Consider the following 20,588-nt stretch of genomic DNA (forward strand, 5'->3'; position numbering starts at 1 on the left):
CGAAACCAGCATGACCTATTCAGCGCCAGCAAGCAACATATAGACAGCCAACCTCAAGATGTTTATGTCGTTCACAAAGGTCTTGAGATTCCAAGTTGAAGATGATAACAGTCGAATCTCAAATCATCTTCTCTCATCGTCACCGAAGGGTGTGCAAGTTTATACGTCTCAGAGACCGCACAGGGTTAATGGCACTACTTCTTTGCCATCAGCAACCGGACGAAAAGTAGTTCTAGTAGCATAGAAGACAGGGTAAAGATGAAGCAATTACATCAATGCGCGAACTCTATATCATCATTTTATAATACAAAATGCGAAACGACCAAGGAAGGAATGAGGGCAGCATATTCAGCTCGCTGTTCGTCCGTTGTCACTATTTTAGCGCCAAAGGTCAGGCTTTCCAGAGGACAGTTTGACCGCGTCAAGAATGCTTTTGCTGCTTCGTGAGGCCATGCTTGTGAACCCGAAATAACTAACCCTAGCTCGCCTCACCATCCACAGCGCTCATTCTATCCTACACTGGCAAACTCGACCACCTTCGGTACAGTGCCTAACGGATATGCTATCGGGTGTGACGATAGTTGTGAAAAACGACAGCTATACCTCACCCGATGGACATACATTTAGACTGGCGAAGTCATACTTTGCGCACAGCCCCATTTATTATCCTTTGGGGATGCTAATCAAATGGCGGTGATGTGTAACTTGGGGGCAGTTTCACGGGTATTGTTCATGGGTGTTTTGGTGAGGGTATGGTGGCGCACGACATCTGCCGCTATGAGGTGAAAAGAAATGGAATAAGTAAGATTGAGATGTTCGAAGTGTCACGCTACCTGACGCCAAGAGCTACACATGTGCTTCAACTCCCCCTGGACCTCATACGAGTGAACTCAGGGATATGCACGTGTCACTTCGTTCTTCCACATAGTGAATGAACGGACTCGCCTAAGTTTGAATTTGAGACGCTGACTGATAGGCCTGGAGGAGCACTCATTGTCTCGAGATGCTCGAGGCGATTGATTGTCACAAACTGGTCCAGGCGAAACACGTATGAAGAGAATTCTTGACGCAGACGAAATCTATTGATATACCCAACTTTCTGCAGACCAATGTTGATCCTCTCGTCGAGCCTATTCGACATCACATCCTGCATAGTTCTCCTCCTTTGACACTTTCGGACACCCCGAACCCCCATCTTGTAACATGCCGTCATCCTAATGACCATCCAACGTGTCAAATGAGAACGATGAGCTGCTCAGCATCCAAAAAACACGTACCACATACTCGCAGGTCATCACGTCGTCCTTCTTATCCACGTAGCTGCCGGACCGTCAGTCACCCTTCTCGATGAAGATGTGAGTGTGACTTACATGCACTTCTTGAACCCGTTTTCAGAATCCTCGTAAATCCTGACTAGCTTGTAGGTCAATACACCGTCGACATATAACACTTCTTGGCACACTGCGCATTCCATGTTGGCACCAGCGAGGAGGGTGAGCAGGGCAAGAATGGTGAAGCGGGAAGTGAATATCATGGAGCTTGTTGCAGTGAGCAATGCAAGTCCATAGCGTGCATGCAGGGATTTTAAAGGCAGATGGCCTCACGATTTTCGCTTCGCCTCGGGCTGTTACATGTTACTTGCTTCGTTCCTACGAAAAAAAAGTTGAGTTGGTCGGCACAGTATGACTTAAAATACATTACATAATTATGGGCGGACCGACTAATTACTAGATCAACCTTCTCCCAATCCAATTACTTATGGACCATGGTGAACGACCAGAGGGTTCGCATTGTCAACCATTTGGAAAATCGGAGCCCAGAGACACTCGTCAATTCGCTTCGCTTTAGTTTCACTTTCCATGAGGTTGCATCAAAACTGAGGATGTCATATTAATGTCACTTGAACAAGCCTGAGAGCGTGACTCTGTTTAAATTCAGGTGCGTCATTAGCAAGATTCAATTCAAGAATGTAGTGGAGGAGACGTGATTGACGAAAAGTGAATCGGCCCTTAAGTGCGTACATACTAGTACGATCGGTAGGAATGTGGAGAGGAGACTCAGAGCCTGATATTGTGAGTACCTTCGCACCTACCAAACTAAAAACACAATACTTCTGAATAAAGGTCACAGCTCCACAAAGCTAAAACAAAACAAAATTCCCGGATGAAGTAGTGCCGACTAAGTATGTTGAAGTCACCCTTCCACAAATTCTACGGGCGTTCGCACTGACACTCTTTGCAACAATGCAAAGTCTAAATGTGGATGGTTAGTATTTTACACAAGATCCGCTATGAAAAGCTACAATAGGAAGGTATGTTTTTTGTGGACCTGTGGTTTGCGAAGCGTTGTAGTTTAAATAGGGACGCAATGGTTGGCCGAACATCAGAATCATTTTCGACCTCCATCTTCAACATCACAACCTCCTTCGTGTCAATATGCGATCATACGCCGATTTGTCAGCCATGTTGGGTACCATTAGTCGCCTTGTAAGTACTTGATTTTGAAGGTGTTGGCGTCTGAACAAACATCCACTTCAGCCGTCACATGTAGTCATGCGCGAGGCTTCAGACCCAAATCATGTCAACTATCGTTACTGGCAACTCGTCCAAGAGATGGCCAAGATTGTGCAGTCCATCGGTCCTCCCAGGGGATCTTCATCGCCTATCGGGCGCCTGCCCACCGAAATCCTCACTCAAATTTTCCTTTACTGCATCCCAGAAGACGCAAACTGGACGCCCGCGCCAGATCTAGCCCCCATGCAGTTGACTGCAGTATGTCAACGATGGCGGGAGATTGCTGTGAACATACCGAATTTATGGCGCAGGCTGCGATTGGAAATGGGGCACGGTGACTGGCAGCAGAGAGCTTTCTGCTATGACTCCTACCTCAAGCGATCACGGGGACGTCAACTGTCGTTGACACTCGAGTGTGAGAACAATAACTGGACAGAGCTACGAAGCCTGCTCCAGCCATACGTCGTCCAAATATCCTCGCTGCATGTTGGATTATTCTCCGGTGCCAGCTCCTTTCCACTGGTGCTGGCGGACTTCGGCGGACTCGAGGAGCTGGTTATATACACGGACGGTTTTGGTCCTGTACCAGCTGTACCAGCTGTCGCGCACATCGCGCACTCCATCACGCATTTGCCGCCCAACATGCGCAGTCTCAGGTTATTGGACACGAGGCTTGACTTCCAGGTGTTATCGAGCCTCGATTCTTCCTCATGGGCCGGTCTCACAAATCTTGAGATTGTGGTAGAGGGACTAGTTTCCTTACCCTGCTTGCTCCGTCTTTGTCCCAATCTTTCGTCGTTGACGATGATTGGAATATTCATGGCGGCGCTCGAGACCTCCGGAAATTTGGCGCACACCAAACTTCAGTCCTTGCGCATTTCCGGCGATTTACCTATGAACACCGTCTTTTTTGGACTTCTTGGGCTATTCGACAAAGTCACCCTCCCGAATCTACGCATCGTCGAAGTTCGCAATATAGGACGATGGGCTCACGGAGAATTCAAGGCGTTGATAACACGGTCACAGTGTCCTCTAGAAAGCTTGATCTTCAGCGGTGGAGTGAGGACGACTCCTCAGCAACTAGCAGAATATGTCACTCTTTTCCCATCCCTCAAATTAGTGATAGATCCTACGCGTTCCTCGCTTTTCCAATAGACTGGGACAGTTTATGTACATAGTTAACGAAATTATGCTCACATGATTATGCTGTATGTAGCCTATACTTACTCATTGCCAACCCTTCAATAGATTATGCTCGTTATGAATTGTGAAATGAAACCAGCATGACTTATTCAGCGCCAGCATAGAAAGCCAACCTCAAGATGTTTATGTCGTTCACAAAGGTCTCGAGATTTCAAGTTAAAGATGATAACAAACGAATCTCAAATCATATTCTCTCGTCGTCACCGAAGGTGCTTATACGTCTCAGAGACCGCAAAGGGTTGATGGCACTACTTCTTTGCCGTCAGCAACCGGAGGAAAACTAGTTCTAGTAGCATAGAAGACAGGGTAAAGATGAAGCAATTACATCAATGCGCGAACTCTATATCATCATTTTATAATACAAAATGCGAAACGACCAAGGAAGGAATGAGGGCAGCATATTCAGCTCGCTGTTCGTCCGTTGTCACTATTTTAGCGCCAAAGGTCAGGCTTTCCAGAGGACAGTTTGACCGCGTTAAGAATGCTTTTGCTTCTTCGTGAGGCCATGGTTGTGAACCCGAAACTTCAAGCGCGCGTAAATTGGGGAGTGATAGAATATTGAATAGGCCAGGTAGCAGGGAGGCTGCGCTCATGTTGGTTTCGAGGATGCGTAAGGATTGAAGTGCGGTGTGCGTCAACACTTGGGCCGAGTCGACAGGTGGTATTCGCTCGCTTGTATATTGGCGAATCACTAACGAGGAGAGGTTGGAAGATGGACGGATTAAGCGAAGGACCACACTCAGGGAACATAATGAGACTTCGATATGCGTCAGGTGAGTCAATGCGGGGATTGGAGGTAAATTCCTGTCGAGGGAGAATGACCCTTTTACCTTGAGACTAAGCACAGTCAACGGAACAATGAGGAGACATGTTGCAACAGTTGACGAAGTACGACTGGTTGTGTTGTTCAAAGTCAGCTCCTGAAGTGCCTGGAATTCTCCCAACACCTTGCGGGTTCCGCGGAAACAAGGGGTAGAGATGGACGCGATATGATGGCTGTAGTAGGGCCGAAGAAATTTTCTCAACTTGAGCATCTGGTGTGCATAGCAATCGATTACCAACGAGAGCGGACGCCCTTTTGATCGCTCCAGGCATGAGTGGTACAGGTTATCTTGTTGCTGCAAATCTGTCTTGTTCTTGAGATTCAAGTGCAGCTTGTACCATAGATCGGACGTGGCCACAGCCACCCCCCTCCATTTTTTGCATACTCTGGTCAATAGCATGGGAGCTTCGTTTTGTGCAAGCGACAGATGTTCGTCCTCCGGAAGGCAATGAACAAAAATTTTGGACAGGATCTCATTTGGCAGACTCCAGAGGGGTGATACGAATCCCTTGTGCAATTCCATGGACTGTTTAATCTTGTCCTTCTTTTCGACGAGCTGTTCATGAAGGTTGTTAAAAATATCCACCATTGTTTTTAGGCCTGATATCTCTTGCGACACCGCATGTAACTGCTGCTCGCGTTCGGCGATAATAGCACGAATGCTCTGGTGGGCTCCGAATTCGAAGGCCCATTGGTTGTCGGTGGAACCGGAATACTCAGTTTCAAGGTCTGGTATCTGGTCATAATCAATCAACAACATTTCCGACATATCATGCAGAATTGACGCACAATCACTTGTGAACGGTCGGTAGTGAGTATGCGTCGCTGTTTTTCATTACATTCAAACCCGATTGCCTATAAAACTGGCACTTACAATATCATGTATAATGTTCCGCAGTTCATCATTGATATCTGCAGGCAACGAAGAGACATTGACTTCTGAGTTGTCGACTGTCTGCATGCTGTTGACAGTGTGATACGAGGCAGGTTGTAATGTTCGAGGAAGATGAAAATATATCATTCAACGATAACTTCACTGTTTATAAACGTCTGGCTAGGTGACAACACCTACCGCCACAGTAGTGCCTGTGAAAGGGGGCAAGCACAATATTTCGCTCCAGTGAAAGGCATGGAGCCACTTTACACAATCACACTCGTTGAAATCACTACGTACCTTGCATGCTGGATCAAAGGCTAACCAAGAGGCTTCCCTTTGTCCGCTGTCCGAGTCATGTCGCCACCGCATCATCGGCAGCAACGCCTTTATTCTCTCACCTACTAGGACACACATTAGGTGCATAGTAATCACTGGAATTACAGGAACAACAAGACAATATTGTCTATGTGAACAATGTACGAGTTGGTGCTGATAGGGAACGGATGGTGACTCGGGATCACTGGTTGGCTACCCAAATAAGGCCGGTCCTGTCATAGACACGTTCATTTATTTGAAGCCGCTAAAAGAGATAGCTTACATTGTTACAAGGTGGTAGTTGCGTAAAGTGATTATAAGTCACTGTGGCCCAATATCATCACACGTAGTAATCGCGACCATAACACATGGGATCCACGAATACTTCGAGGGAAGGAATATAGGCAATGCATATTGCTCGTTGTTCATCTGTCGTCATTACTCCAGCGCCAAAAACTAAGTCTCCAGGGGACAATGTAACCATGCCAAGAATGCTGTCGATTCCACATGAGGCCATACATAGCGAGCTTCGAGCTGAAGTAAATTGGGGGATGACAGAGTCGAACAGGGTGTATTTTTGCAATGGTTGTATATAGCGAGCTTCAAGCAAACATAGAATGAGAAGTGATAGAGCGACAAACAGGCCAGCTAGATATTTATTGTGTTGCCGACGTAATGAGCGACGCGCGAGGATTGACGTTTGGCGTGCGTGATGGGCTCGATCATGATGGTTCGTAGGAGCTGCTTGGAACCTGCCAATGTTTTTACGCTCAGACACAAGTGCCCATGAAACTAAGGTCCTACCATGTTCTGCAGTACACTAATCGTGTCAGAGAATGAGGAGAAATTGACTTTGGGTCAAATTTCTGGCTCTGCATGTTGTGTGTTGCACGGGTCGAAACGTTCGAAGATTCGGGAAGATAGCGTGGTTTGAAGCTGATAATCTCTTCTGTCACAAAGTGTCTACAATCTGATCATCAAATGCTTGCACATCTCATACCAACCTCAATGTTGATCTCACAACGACACCTGCTGACTTTGCAAAGCGACGACTCGGAGGCAGCGAATACTTGTAGACCGTAGCACGCACCCGCGGGATCTGGATGGTCATAAGTAAGTTGCGTGTCCTATTGCTGTAGGCAAAAAGAGGTGCGAGAAGGACTTGCATTCGGGACAGGAAAAGTTAAAATATACAAATCCCAACAAATCCTCACGCTTGCGCTGTTACCCGATAGTCACGGCCTGGTAAGGTGTGCAGTGACCCACCAAAATTAACGCTAACTTTGAACCTGTATATAGTGCAAATAACCTACTAGTAGCGGCATATAGCGTTACATAAAATCGACTGCCCTCTTACGAGCACGAGGAGGTCCGCTTCCCTGTCCACTAACCTGACTTTCCTCATCAAGGGACAGATTGACGGGCAAGGCCTTCACGATATCTGGCAGAGGCTTTTCAACCCACATATCCTCACCCCCATCCCCCTCTCGATCCTTCCGTTTCTTCTTCCTCGGCCTCTCACTATCCCGATCTCGGTGTTTTTGACGCGCAGCTGTGAGCGAGGAGTCCCCGCCATCCTCGTCTACATCAAAGGAAACAAGAATGCCACCCTTGGAGCTCTTCTGTTTTTTGTTTTTCCTTTCCTTCTTCTCCGTTTCTTTCGGTTTGGATCCCCGGGGTATGAAGGTAGGCTTGAACGTAGCCAGATCAACATCTTCCACGATACCATTCGATGGCGGTGGCTTGACATCTGGGTCTGGGGCTGGATTAGATGGCCCAGCTGGCGCAGAAACGGCAGGGGGCTCGTCCACCTCATCGACATCGTCTATGCGATCCTTCTCCTCGTCACTCTCCTCATCATCACTCGCAAAAATTGCTTTAAAAATATCCATCCCGGGACGTTCATACGTGAGCACATCATCCCCCTGCCCATCATCTTCCCCCATGCCAATATTCGCAACATCGCGCTTGCTACTCCCAGAACCCCTACCCTCTGCTTGCGTCACTCCCGCACTTGCATCCGCGAATTCGTCTGCTGGCGCCGCGCCCGTGAACTCAGGCGCCGCAGTCTGTGCTGACGGCACAGAGGTATCGTCAGGGACATCCAGATCCGGTTCCTTGACGCCAAAGCGCTTGCACAGCAGCCGCGCAGGCTGCCAGGTACACACCTCGCGTGTCATAACACCATACATCCCCAGTCGAGCAGCATGCACCTTCGGAGCTTCTTCCTTGACTTCTTCCTTCAGCTTCTCCTCCGCCACATCCATACTGTCCGCCCCCTCTTCTGGTTGTGCAGCAGGCGTGTGCAGGCCCTCGATGATCTTTGGTCCGAGATCCAGAACAGCAGCACTTGTAAACCGCCCAGCCATGGCTCCAGAGACGGGGCGGAATAGCGCAGCTGACTTTGCATAATCGTTTATCTCTTTTGCAAACTCTTCGGCTGACTGCCCGGGCTTCTGTGCGGGTGGAATTGTGCCTGAGCCAGGATTTGCGTGTGCATGGAGATAGGCGGTGTACCTTGCCTGCTTAGTGGGATCGGTCGTGAAGGGCTGAAAACCGTGGAGAGCAGCTTGGGCGACGTGGGGCTCGGTATGTGTGATCGTGGGAGGCGTGGGGAGTGAGGGACCTGGCGAGGGATCATCCGATGTTGAAGGGGGGGCGAAGCGGCTTGCAGCAATGTTCTTAATGCGTTCTTGGTCTTTCTTGGAGATGTACTCGAAGATGGACCTGGGTGCAGAAGGGAGGGGTGTCTCCCCAAGTGCTGCTCCCCGCTGTCCATAGCATGTAAGTACGTGAGTTCTGCAGGAGATGAATTTTGTCAAACCTGGTTCGCAGAGATGCCCTTTTTCCACTGGGCGTGTGACTGAGTTTGCGATGGAGGAGGTATAGATGCGTTCTCTTTATCTTTTGAATTGGCTTTCTCCATCTCCCAGACGCGTTTGGGGTTTGGCGTCCAATCTTTTGGCACGTCCGGTATTGGGAAGCTGGTAATTGTGAATATCCAACCATAAGCAACATACACGTAAAAATGCTACTGACCAAAGGTCCTCCGCCACAGGTTTCTCAGATATGATGAACCCGTTCAAAGGCTGTTTCCCATCACGAAACACTACTTTCCCGGTAGAAGGTCTCTAGAATTCATAAGTTGAACCGTAATATCTCAGTTCCCTCGGATGGTGACCTACTTGGGGTTGTGCTGCCTTTCCCAAATCCCGTGCGCCTTGCGATCGCGAACTCATAAGAACATGCTCCTCATCGTGCACATCATTCGCGTCGTATGCATGATGATTCCTACCACGAATCTGGGAGTGATCATAAACATCTAAGTCATCGTCGTCTGCATCATTCAGCGCGCCGAGGCCAAAACCACCTGTCGCCACGGGTCAGAGTCAGAAAATCGCACATAGCAATAGCAGCAGACATAATACGCGCCGGCTAAGCGTGGGCCATTGGACTGTTTGGAAGCCTCGGGCGCAACGCCAAGACTCGCATGCAACCCTAGGCCAGGGTCATAGCCCAAACCATGAAAGTTCTCCTTCCTCTCAACGATGATCAGAGGCGTGTCTCGAGGGGCGTATAAGTGTTTCTTCGCTTCCTCGTCTATGTCGTCGGAAGGAACGTCTGGGTTACGGCCGAATGCTATTTCACGCTGACGCCATGTTATCCGTGGGCCAACACCCTGGCCAATGCGCCAGCCCATCTTTTTCAGAATTCGAGCGCCTACAGAGTCCTTTGGTGCTGGGAGGAGAGACTGCTCAAGTGCGAGTGTGATTGCGCTTGGTGAGGTGGGTCTGGTAAGCTATGCATCACATGGCGCGATATAATGATACGCACTCTTTGTCGTCGGCACCCAAACCACGTTTGCTCATCTCGTCTTGTGTGCCCCCCAGTAAATCCATCTGCTCATGCTCATCGACAAGCTTTTGGTCATCACGCATTCCCGTGAGATCTTCTTCGTCCATGAAGTCTTCTGGGCGGGAAGGGCGGTTCTTGTTCGTGGCCCTGTCGGACCGAGAGGATATGAATGTTGACGGTGTCCATCCTGGAATAGAATGCTAGATGAAATGGGGCGTATTATTTTCTCTCAGGGGACGTACCTTCTTTAGAGCCCACTGTATTAAAGTACCCAGCAGAGAAACCGCCGGTAAAGGCACCATGCAACCTTCTCCGGCCCTTCTCATCCCTCACCTGGAAGATATCTCGAGTTTGGAACAAGACCACGCCTAAAAGACCTCACCTCTTGCTTCCATAATGGTACGAACTCGCCTGTGTCTTTTGACTTTTCGAGCGGGGGCAGCGGGGTGCCGATCTGTGGTGGTCACGGAGAGTTGGCAAGCTGTGAGGATGAGAGAAAGTTTACGCACAAGGCAGAAGTTCTCGTTTGCCTTTCTGCTGGACGTATCAATTCCTAGGTCACCGAGCTTGCGCTTCAGCCTCGCTGTGCTCATCGTGGATTCGTGGTCGCTATTGGATCATCTACCGTCCAGAATAGTAACCCTAATGACTTTCCTTTGCTAATGTCGGAGTTGCTATTGAAGATTCTCTCAGAACCCAGAACCGCCAATTACATAACACCTTCGAATTCAACAGACTTGAGGACATTATGATTGTTCTGCACATATCTATACCTCTTCCATGTCTTGCATATTGTCGAGGCTGCAATATCACCACGTTTAGTCGCCCCCACACCATAAGATTTGGATGCTAGGCAGAGAATTCGGAAGGGGACGTGTTGCTATCAGATGGCCTTGTCAACTTCCACTTCCCTCCCTGCCAAAATAAGGCGTCTGGGTATGACATTACACATGCATGTACAGCTCAGCCATAATCCCATGTGTTAGGCATACCGCAAACATGATATTTTCAAGTTAATGTGTAGTTCTGCGACACGTACGTTGCTTCATTTTGGCTTGGAACTGACGGTATTCATTATATGAACAGTTTATGGAAGTCCCGATCATTCAGAATACATGAAATGGTTCCAGACGTGTCCGCGTAATAAACACGACTGACGGTTCCCATTGCTAAAGCCTGTCGATTTCAATTCAGACTGGTTTAGCATGCGCGCTTCCTGCGTGGTGGATGACGTTGGGTGTTTCACATACATCCTTTTCCTGCAGGGTATAAAGTCTCGATGTTTTCAAAATATTTAGGTTTTCCATCTCATTCTCCTACCCCACAGATCCTGGTGATTTGTTGCACGACAGGCTTGCGACAGGCATCGTATTCCTCAGATTTATCTATCATTCTTGTTTCTCTTAACTCTGCGCCGGACCGCATCCTCTCCTTGTACAATTTTTGTCATGCGCGTTACATCTCAGTTTGTTGCTTTCACAAGCATCTGTACGATCATCGCTATCGCGCTTCCACCCCCTGCCGACGCTGCATATATTGCAAGCCATCCCAGTGGCAACCGAGTTGCTACTGCTTATGAGGCTGATAAACCCCGCCCTATCTTTTCACTTCCGAGGCTGACTACCGGACATATTCCCCACAAGCTCTCTGAGGACAGAGGAAAGTCGATCATCGATACTCCTAGCTCGGTAAGTTAGCTTGTCTTTGACTGACGTCTTCTGATACCTACCCATATTGCAGAGGTTCTTCAGGTTTTCCGATTCCGACCCATCGAACCCGCTGGCGGGAATCCTGAATGTTGGCCTTGCTCATGTTCACGGTGATGATGATCATCCACCTTTCTCGCTGCGCGATGCACCCTCACGTCGTCCTACTCCTCTTTCTCGCCGCTCGTCTGCTCTCGTCCATGGTGCAGGTGGAAATAACTATCTAGTCTCCAGGGGAGCAGCCTCCACGTGCCCTTCAAAACGAAGGCTGGGCCGTCGCGATACCTCCTGTCTTGTTTCCGGAGTCATTGATATTGTGGTATGGAGCTTTTCTCCCCCCACTTCTGTGTTCTTATAATCACACTTCCAGAGCGGAGATCAAGGCCGGCACCTCGCATCCCTTGCCCTCGATTCTTCGACGTATAACTCCACCAATACTACATCGACCAACTCGACCAGCAGTCACGCTAGTAATGGTTCCTTCCCTCTCAATGCGTCGAGCACCAACGGGACGCAGTTCTACTTGGTCGATGCTAATGACAGCTCATTTAACAACCCTGGTATTTATTCTGCTGGTGTATTTTATTGCCGAACTCAAATATCTTCATAGCAAACGCGACGAAGCACGTCATGGTTCAAACCGATATCCTCAACTCCCTCTACTGCGCGACTTTTGACCCGAATCCACCTGGGCCTGAACCAATGACAATGGAAATGTGCCGTCCGTCGCAACCCGAAAATGACGTCAGAAACCTGGATTACTCGTATGCCAACGGCGTGGCGCCTATCGTCGACTACACTATATTGGCCGCGGATCCACACAAGAGTCAGATCTTCGAGTACGATCCGTCTACTGGTGTCATCAAGCCGTTATGGACGAACAGCGACGGCACCACTTCCTCGCATGCGATGTTTGTTGAGCGGGACACTATGGCTTCTTCCACCACTGGCTCCAACACGATGACATCTGCCGGGTCTAGTACCACCAGCTCCACGTCCGCGCCTCAGTCCACCACTTCCTCGTCTACACCGGAAGCACAGAATGTCACCCTTGTGTTCCGACCTTCTAATCTTGTGGTCTCTGCTCCTCCACCTTCTACCGATGCTGCTGACTCGAGCGTGGACGATGTGGTAACGACGACGATTACCACAACGGTTGTCTACACCGCTACCGCAACCCCGTCTTCATATTCATCATCCGCTGCTGGAAGCCCTATGGCCGCTATTGCTGCGCTTACCATGACATCTTCATCATGTTCGTCAATGTCAGTAGCATGCAGTTCCACATCGACTTTGACACCCTCTCCTGCTGTCCACGCTGCAGCAGCGGCTTTAAGTACGGGATCGTCTTCTTTGCAACCAACTTCTACGGGCTCCGCTGCCATCCAAGCTGCATCGTCATCGTCACCGATACCGCCCTCTCCCTCTGTCCATGCTGCCATTATCGCCTCAAGTCCAGGGTCATCATCTTCTCAGGCAACCTCCACGGACTCGGCGACTAGCACCCAAGCTACACCACCACCATCGATACTGCCCTCTCCATCTGTTCACGCTGACATTGTCGCTTCAAGCCCGGGGCTGTCGCCGTCTCAGTCAACCCCCACGGGCCCGTTGAGTACCATCCAAGTGGCATCATCATCGATGGCCCCCTCTCCATCTGTCCACGCTGCTATCGTTGCTTCAATCCCAGTGTCGTCATCTTCTCAAGCGACCTCCATGGGCTCGGCGACTACCAGTCAAGTGACATCGACTTCGCAGCCCGTGAGGGGCTCACTAGAAATCGAGTTTGTCCCGATTGCAGATTCACCGTCTTCTGCGTCCATCACTTCATCTTCCCCGCCGTCATCTTCACCCACCTCTTCCATTTCTCCCTCCTCGTCATCTGCAACACCCAGCCAGATGAACGCAGCTGCAATCGCTTCAGCAATCGCCAATTCCCATTCTAGCGTTTCAACTACGAGCACTCCTAACACAAGCAGTTCTTCTGTTAGTACAACAGTTGCGCCGGCAACCACAAAATAGGTGGGTACCTTATATGGGGAGCTCACTTAGAAAACAATATCTAGACTGTAGTGGTATCAATGCAATGTATAGATTGCCGTATGAATTACATTGTCGCTATTCAAGAGTACTTGTATTTGTCTCTCGTCGTGCGCAATCTAACGCTGTAATTGGGTGAGCTAGCACGATGTACGCCCTAGACGTCAGTAGTAAGTACACGTACGAGGAATAATGGAACTGTTTGTGCGAAGCCTTGTTCATCTGCTCTAACCGCAACTCGATCAGAAAGGCCTCTCGTAACGCACAAGCATGTAAAATCCATAGACGACAAACACCTGACTGTAGTACGTGTTATCCCAATCTGTGCCTGAAAACTACTGAATATATTATTCTACTGTTACATTCGACTTCCAGATCAAGTTGGATGAGTTCACGACCATTCCTTTGTCATTTTATTTGCCATACGGCCATGTACAACCAGGTATACATAAGCCAATGACTATTTTCTTTTCCTCCCTTTCTGGACCCTTCGAGCCTGTGGAGCACATCGACGTTTAACGGGCGGACATTCTTCGGCCGGCAAAGAAGGAACCTTCGGATAGCTCGTCTGCAGACTCCAAAGATGTAGCATCAGAGTTATCACTGAATAAGGGGCCGTGCTGTCAATCACATAAATTAGATATCTATTGAGTGGAGCAGGTAATGTCTTCCTCACTTCAAGTTCATTCTCGCTATAATCTAAACCCATTCTGCAGGAATTCCGAGATACACATTCCATCGCCTGTGATGTTGGCCAGCATCCAAACCACGCTGCTGGTTGCCTGCAGGTCCTGCTTCTTCGGAATCCTCGAATATCTTTGCTTCTAGTGCGGTCAGACACTCGAGGTCGATGTCAGCCACGAAGCTGTTGGTAGGATAGCTTATCATGAGTTATAACAAGTCTACTCCATATTTTCAAAGCACTCATAAAGGCCACGATACGATTTACAAAAGCGTGATAAGAAGGGTTTGATCTCTAGGCCAGAGGAGACAAAACGAAAGAATGCCCAGTGAATTTGTTACATTGCCGCGTCAATTTCACCTGGCCCTGGCGAAGGACAAATATGGTATAAAGGGGTCTCGACATGGCAAATCATCGATCCACTTGTGCACGTGTGAAAGGCGAGCTTCAACAAATCCGGGTCAGTTACTTTGCTTTTATGATTTGCTTATGATGAGGATCCTGCCAGATTGGCTGTTGAATCGTACATCTTGGACCTTCATTCCAGTGTCTAGCTCAGTTCTAACACAACTCAGAGGACGACGGCCGGCACAGTGGTATCCTTTTGTCACGGTGCGGCTTAGAGTTCAACACCATGTGTTTGATTTTGAAATGCACAACTATGCCGCAACTCACTAAACGATAGACCAAGCAACATCCTGGGACCCCATGCCTATCGGGGCTTCCTTCATCCTAAACAATGCGAGTCTAGTGCTTTTTCGACCTGCAAGGAAAACGGCTCCAAGCTGTAATGCAGCATGCAAGGCAAGTACTCTTTCCACGGAGGGCTAGATCTCCCGAGATGTCTTCTGCATTGGCCACCACCCGCGGCGGTTGACAATATTCGTATTTCAACTGTGATCGACACGTGGACTCACTAGTATTCCATTGGCAATGCAGTCGTCATATGCATCTTCGCCACTTAGGATGCATTCAATGTTGTGTGTTATTGGATTCTGAATCGTTTATCCGATGACCTTGGAGCACTATGAGGTCACGAATTGCCTCACATCGCGACGCCCTGTCATTCGCCAGGCATCACTGTTTTGCCAATTTGATCTAAGGACTGCCAGTGTCACGTTCCTAGTATGCGTAGGATATAAAAGCCAGCCTGCATTCACCATGTCTACTTACCTCAAAGTCATCATTCGAGATCACATCGCGTATCAGAAATGCATTTCTCCATCCTCGTCGTCATTGTTGCTTTCGCAGTATCTTTGCCTGCCAGTGCTAGTTCATGCAGCAACCTAAACCAGTCTTGCAAATACACCACGGATTGCTGCGGTAACTTTTTTACTTGTAGGAAGGTGAGTATGGATCGTTTGTTTCATTCGGCATCATGGCTCACCCTTTGTAATACTCATAGGGAACCTGTCAGTACACCTCTGAAGAGTAGTTGCAGCCAGAGTTACTGACACGTCGCAACAGTGAGTCATATCCCTGTCTTCTAATTCATGATGCCATGACTGACGGCACAATATATAGTTTGTTGTTGGGTCGGTGAAGGTTCTGTACAGGGCTAAACAATGAACTTTGTATAAGGGAAAATATTCACTGTTTTACCAAGGAATGACTCGCAACTGGGAAAGCGAAGCTGTGAGACAGTTATCTTCCTTCATGTCAGACCAGACGCCTTTGTCAAGCTGCACCATCCTGGTATTTTACTCCGAAGTCGAGCTACACAGTAAGGTACGAGCAACGAATGCGCAATAAAGAAACACGTAGTACTCCACGTACCAGTCGCTCCTGAGCCTGAAACGAGTCAGTGCAGTACGATAAACTCACGATAAGCATGGGACAGACTAACAGAAATCTCTTGCCTGGTCGATGAGGCACTGGCCATCAGCGTTGACGGGGCTCACGCTCCAAATCTGGTCCGTGCGCATGGCAGGGTGGTCGATATTATTGCAGTTCTGTGTTTCAATGTCTGGCGTCTAGTTACCGTCAATACTACGCTATCAGATATATCAAAATAGACATACGATTGGCTGTGACTGCATCGGAAGCGATCGATGATTAGTTAACGAGACACGGTTACCTACAACTAGACACTCACGATATTTTGTTGGTTCGCCGGCGCTTTCTGACCCAATTTAGTGTGACGAGCGATGTGGCAAAGAAGTGACGCTATGGATGAATGGTTAACCATTGTTGAATCAACTTGCACTGGTGACGGGCGCTCGAATGGGTTTAGGGCAAGCGGGGCCCTCCAGCTCAATGCTCGGAGGGTCCGCGATCAATTTAAGCACCGAGATGTGACAGCTCGTAAGAAGGAGAAAGTACAACATATCGTACAAAATCGTAGCTATCACTCGAGGGAAAGGCTAATATACAAGCCACTGGAGTGACTTTGACTGAAAGGTCGAGTTTTGACCGACCAAGCGCTACTCAAATAAAGGGAGGGATTGTGGTGGGTAGCTTAAATTATGGCGCAGAGTGTGCGCGAGCAGATGGTGCTCAACGTTGGATGACCGCGAAGACGAAAGATTAGCCCATCTTGAAGTCTGTGCTATTGAGAGTATAGCAGGGCGTTCACGCGAGGCTAGACAGGTAAGATCTCAGTATTCGGATTACGAATCTCTTTATTGACAAGTGTTTTTACCTAGACAGGTAAGCTACGGTATACGTTAGTACTTGTACTCAAACGTTACATTTTAGAAGACTTACATCTCAGTATTCGGATTACGAATCTGAGATGTTTCGATGGTGGATGGCTGCTTTTATATGGTGAGTGCGCCAGCTGGCCTTTTGATGAAAACATATACTAAAGGAATGAAAAAAGATAGCCGACGTTGACACGTCGTCTGGAATCTCCGTTTGGTGGCGCTCGCACCTCGAGCTGCCTTACTCTTCGGCCGTAGTCCCATATCCTCCTCTATCGGCCTTTCCGTCCTCGGGTTCTTCGGCTCTCAACACTCCCCCTCGAGCGCTATCCAAACGCATCATTCCCCTCAACCTCTGCAGTCTGGGACGTGGTAGTGCCTTGGTAAAGGCATCGGCGACGTTGTCGTCTGTGGGACAATAGAGAAGCTTGAAGACACCGCTCTTGATGTGCCCTCGGACAAAATGATATCGTAAGTCAATGTGCTTCGTCCTTGATTGGAACTTCCCGTTCGATGCTAACGCAATGGCTGCTTGATTATCGCAGTGTATGGGGATCGGCAGGTTCGGGGCGTCGTAGAGTTCGGCGATGAGGAGCTGCAGGAAGAGGAGTTCGCGCACCACACTGGTAAGTGCGATATATTCAGCTTCTGCCGTCGACAATGCTATTAACGGCTGCTTCCTCGCACTCCAGGCTATGGGTGCGCCGTTGAACATGACGACGTATCCCGACATCGAATGTCGGTGGGGCTGGGACGCCCAATCTGCATCGACGAAGGCTTCCAGGCCAGCGTCTGTGACTCCCAAAGTAAGTTCCATGTCATCTGTTGCCTTCAAATAACGTAGGGCCCGCTTTGCAGCTTCCCAATGGGCCCTACCGGGATTCCTCATGAACTGGGATAGCGTCGCGACCGTGAACGCAATGTCCGGCCGCGTGCTGGTGGCCGCGTACATCAGCGAGCCAATGGCTCTTTGATATGGTACGTCCCGCATGTCTTGAATTTCGGCGTGGGTAGCGGGTCCTTGCTCTACTGACAGGGTCGTTGTAGACTCCATTGGAGTCTGCACATTCTTGGCGTTGCCCAAGCGAAAACGTTCGACGATGGTCGCGACGTACGCCCTTTGCGATAGCGTGATGGTACGTGCCCTCCTATCCCTCGTCACCTTCAGTCCTAACAGCCATTTTAGTTCTCCCAGATCACTTATCTCGAAGTGTCGCTGGAGCTGGGACTTGAAGCGCTGGATGTGGGCGACGTCGTTCGCCGTTACGGCCATGTCGTCCACGGACACCGTGATGACCATGTGCTCGTTGGAGGTACGTTTATAGTACACCGCCTGATCTACCTTGGACCTGCTGAAGCCCAGCGCTAGGAACACGCCCGATAGCTCTTCGGCCCACTCGAATCCTGCCTGTTTCAGGCCAGGCAAACTCCTCCTCAGCCGCAACACCTTTCCACGCTGGTCCTCCTTCAAGTAGCCGGGCGGGGTGCGCATGTATATCTCTTCCTGGATGCTGGCGTACAGGTAAGCGCTTTTTATATCTACCTGGTGTATTTCCCAGTTTCGCTGAGCCGCCATCGCTAGGACCATCCGGATCGTTATCATGCTGGCTGTGGGGGCGAAAGTGTCGAAGTAGTCGACCCCAAACTTCTGCCTCTGCCCGTTCGCCACGAGTCGGGCACGCAGCTTCAGCTTTTCGCCGTCCGGTCCGCGTTTAGTGGCCAGGACGTAATGGCACGGTATGATGTTGGCGCCTCGAGGTGGGTCCACTACCTCCCACGTACCTAGCTTCTCCAACTGACTTATCTCATAGTCCACCGCCTCCTGCCATTCAACGCCGTCTGGACCGTTTAGGGCCTGCTGTAGGGTGGGTTCTGGCTCTGCTGTGGCCAAAGCAAGGTGAAGATAATTTTCTTCATCCATTAGGTCCACCTCTGACGCCTCCAACAGATTCTCCATTGTTAGGGCAGCTGTCTGGCCCTCGTTTAGGGTCGCATAGTAGCCGGGGGGTGGTCTTGCCCTTGTGGACCTCGTTGGAGGAGTAGATGGTTGAGGTTGTTGAGGAGTAGATGGTTGAGGTTGCTGGGCGGTAGATGGTTGAGGTTGCTGAGGAGTAGATGGTTGAGGTTGCTGTGGCATGGTGGTGGGCTGGACGCTATTAGGTGAGTTATTATTACCGTTGCCGCTGTTATGTTCGTTAACAGTAGTAGACTCCCCCTCGTCCGGCACACCATCGGCTGCCAGGATCGGCTTGAAGGTGACATTCCTTTCAACCGTGACTCGACGTTTCCCGGGCCAGTAAACCCGGTATCCCTTACTCTCAGCGTCTACCCCCACGAAGACTGCCTCTTCTGCCCTCGCCTCCAGCTTACCGGCCTCCAGCGCATGGACGAAGACCGGTGCCCCAAATTCATGGGCACGCGACAAGTCCAGCTTGGACTTGCGCACCATCTCATAGGGTGTGCTACCTGGGATGGCTCTGGACGGTAGGCGGTTCTTGAGCCATGTGGCATAACTAACTGCCTCTGCCCACAGGTATTTCGGCATATCCTTGCCCAGGAGCATCGCTCTTGCGTGCTCGACCAGGGTGCGGTTAAGTCGTTCGGCGACACCATTCTGTTGGGGTGAGTCGTGTACTGTTAGCTGCCGTTCGATGCCTTGCTGATGCAAGTATCGGTCGAACTCGGCGCTTAGATACTCCCCTCCTCTGTCTGAACGGACTTTGCGCACGCGGACACCCGGCGACTGATGCGTCACCCACGCCTCGTATGACTTGAACGTGGTAAGTGCGTCACTCTTTTGTTTGAGGAAGTCGAGTCGAGTCTGCCGGCTGAAGTCATCCGTGAAACTGATATAATATTTGCAGCCTCCCAAGCTCGTCGTCTGCGCCGGCCCCCAGAGGTCGGTATGGACTATCTCCCCATAGGTAAGTGCACGTGACTTCGTCTCTTTTGGGAAAGACTGTTGCGCTGACTTAGCTCTCACGCAGATGTCACAGAATTCGGCTTTCGTCGCCAGGTCAAACTCGACTCCCACCACCAAGCCTTTCTTCACGGCTTCAGCAAGGGCGTTCTGGCCGACGTGTCCCAGCCTACGATGTAGCTGGCCTAGGGTAAGCTTTTCTTTGGCCACATTGGCGTGGTGACCCTGACTCCCCTTCGTCCCAACAGAGTACAGCCCTTCTACCTGTGGGATCTCCGCGATAACGTCCCTTCAGGGACCTCGTGAGAGAATCTTGCACATGCGTCCTTCAAAAAGGACTGCTAGACCGGCGGATGCGATACGATTTGTGGATATGAGGGTGAACGCCATACCGGGGGCATATAGGGTGTCCTTCAAGGTCACAGTGGTCCTTTTGGAGCCCAAAGGTAAGTCGATTCTCACATCTCCACGACCTGTGGCGCTAACGTTGGAACCGTTTGCAGTATAGACCTTTTGGGGGGGTATTTCGACGAAAGTCTCGAATTTGGACCTGTCCGGACAGAAGTGGGATGTCGCGCCGGAGTCGACTATAGCTCCACGGCGCGCAGCAGGTAAGTGCATAGCTTCTGCTACGCTCGCAAGGTCTGATGTTGCGAAAGCGTAATTGTCTTGGGCTTCGGGCTCTTTGGCCGCAGCCGCGTTAGCACTCTGCTTTTGGGTGCGTCCTCCCCTTCTAGCCTTCTGCTTGGGACCTTGACCCTCCTTCCCTCCCCCTTTCCTCCAGCACTCACTCTTGTAGTGCCCCTTTCGGTCACAGTTCTGACAGAGCGCATCTGGGTTGTAGTGGGGCGCAGCGCCATCTGCGATTTTGGACTTCGCGTCGTTGGCGCGCGCGGAGAGGGCAGAGTTAGTGCCACGTTTAGACGGGCGTCTGTCGGTAAGCAAACGATGCTCGTATTCCTCTGTGATGACGTTGACAAGTTCGTATGTACTTAGGACCTTTTTGGTGATC

The 20,588-nt window shown here is 49.9% G+C and overlaps 7 protein-coding genes across 7 annotated transcripts; 2 read left to right on the forward strand and 5 right to left on the reverse strand.

Annotated features, from left to right (window-relative positions):
- Positions 1-851: 851 nt before the first annotated feature.
- F5891DRAFT_1280220 (uncharacterized protein) lies at positions 852-1,677 on the reverse strand. Its single transcript, XM_041370401.1, has 3 exons — positions 1,371-1,677; positions 1,278-1,320; positions 852-1,214 (listed from the first exon to the last, which is right to left on the reverse strand). The coding sequence occupies exons 2-3, from the start codon at positions 1,280-1,282 to the stop codon at positions 908-910; spliced, it is 312 nt and encodes a 103-aa protein (XP_041222654.1). The 5' UTR covers positions 1,283-1,320; positions 1,371-1,677; the 3' UTR covers positions 852-907.
- Positions 1,678-2,398: 721 nt separating this feature from the next.
- F5891DRAFT_1174802 (uncharacterized protein) lies at positions 2,399-3,747 on the forward strand. The gene is made up of 2 exons (XM_041365684.1): positions 2,399-2,486; positions 2,538-3,747. The coding sequence occupies exons 1-2, from the start codon at positions 2,436-2,438 to the stop codon at positions 3,666-3,668; spliced, it is 1,182 nt and encodes a 393-aa protein (XP_041222655.1). The 5' UTR covers positions 2,399-2,435; the 3' UTR covers positions 3,669-3,747.
- Positions 3,748-4,069: 322 nt separating this feature from the next.
- On the reverse strand, positions 4,070-5,500 carry F5891DRAFT_1243630 (uncharacterized protein; the record flags this gene model as incomplete). Its single annotated transcript, XM_041369767.1, has 3 exons — positions 4,070-5,275; positions 5,329-5,364; positions 5,414-5,500. The coding sequence occupies 3 exons, from the start codon at positions 5,498-5,500 to the stop codon at positions 4,070-4,072; spliced, it is 1,329 nt and encodes a 442-aa protein (XP_041222656.1).
- Positions 5,501-5,764: 264 nt separating this feature from the next.
- Positions 5,765-6,848, reverse strand: F5891DRAFT_1050228 (uncharacterized protein). The gene is made up of 5 exons (XM_041362439.1): positions 6,753-6,848; positions 6,686-6,701; positions 6,536-6,623; positions 6,015-6,483; positions 5,765-5,964 (listed from the first exon to the last, which is right to left on the reverse strand). The coding sequence occupies exons 1-4, from the start codon at positions 6,840-6,842 to the stop codon at positions 6,072-6,074; spliced, it is 606 nt and encodes a 201-aa protein (XP_041222657.1). The 5' UTR covers positions 6,843-6,848; the 3' UTR covers positions 5,765-5,964; positions 6,015-6,071.
- A 125-nt stretch (positions 6,849-6,973) lies between these two features.
- F5891DRAFT_1050235 (uncharacterized protein) lies at positions 6,974-10,223 on the reverse strand. Its single transcript, XM_041362440.1, has 9 exons — positions 10,096-10,223; positions 9,969-10,040; positions 9,829-9,919; positions 9,566-9,773; positions 9,164-9,507; positions 8,917-9,101; positions 8,771-8,862; positions 8,556-8,715; positions 6,974-8,502 (listed from the first exon to the last, which is right to left on the reverse strand). Exons 1-9 carry the CDS (start codon positions 10,177-10,179, stop codon positions 7,063-7,065), a joined length of 2,676 nt encoding a protein of 891 aa, XP_041222658.1. The 5' UTR covers positions 10,180-10,223; the 3' UTR covers positions 6,974-7,062.
- An 811-nt stretch (positions 10,224-11,034) lies between these two features.
- Positions 11,035-13,314, forward strand: F5891DRAFT_982892 (uncharacterized protein; the record flags this gene model as incomplete). Its single annotated transcript, XM_041377266.1, has 4 exons — positions 11,035-11,274; positions 11,327-11,611; positions 11,663-11,852; positions 11,903-13,314. The coding sequence occupies 4 exons, from the start codon at positions 11,035-11,037 to the stop codon at positions 13,312-13,314; spliced, it is 2,127 nt and encodes a 708-aa protein (XP_041222659.1).
- A 717-nt stretch (positions 13,315-14,031) lies between these two features.
- Positions 14,032-15,198, reverse strand: F5891DRAFT_982893 (uncharacterized protein; the record flags this gene model as incomplete). The annotated part of the gene is made up of 6 exons (XM_041377267.1): positions 14,032-14,197; positions 14,690-14,777; positions 14,827-14,908; positions 14,932-15,009; positions 15,064-15,136; positions 15,188-15,198. The coding sequence occupies 6 exons, from the start codon at positions 15,196-15,198 to the stop codon at positions 14,032-14,034; spliced, it is 498 nt and encodes a 165-aa protein (XP_041222660.1).
- Between the last annotated feature and the right edge of the window lie 5,390 nt (positions 15,199-20,588).

The sequence above is a fragment of the Suillus fuscotomentosus genome (assembly GCF_016647785.1).
Source record: "Suillus fuscotomentosus strain FC203 chromosome Unknown F5891scaffold_49, whole genome shotgun sequence".
NCBI lineage: Eukaryota > Fungi > Basidiomycota > Agaricomycetes > Boletales > Suillaceae > Suillus > Suillus fuscotomentosus.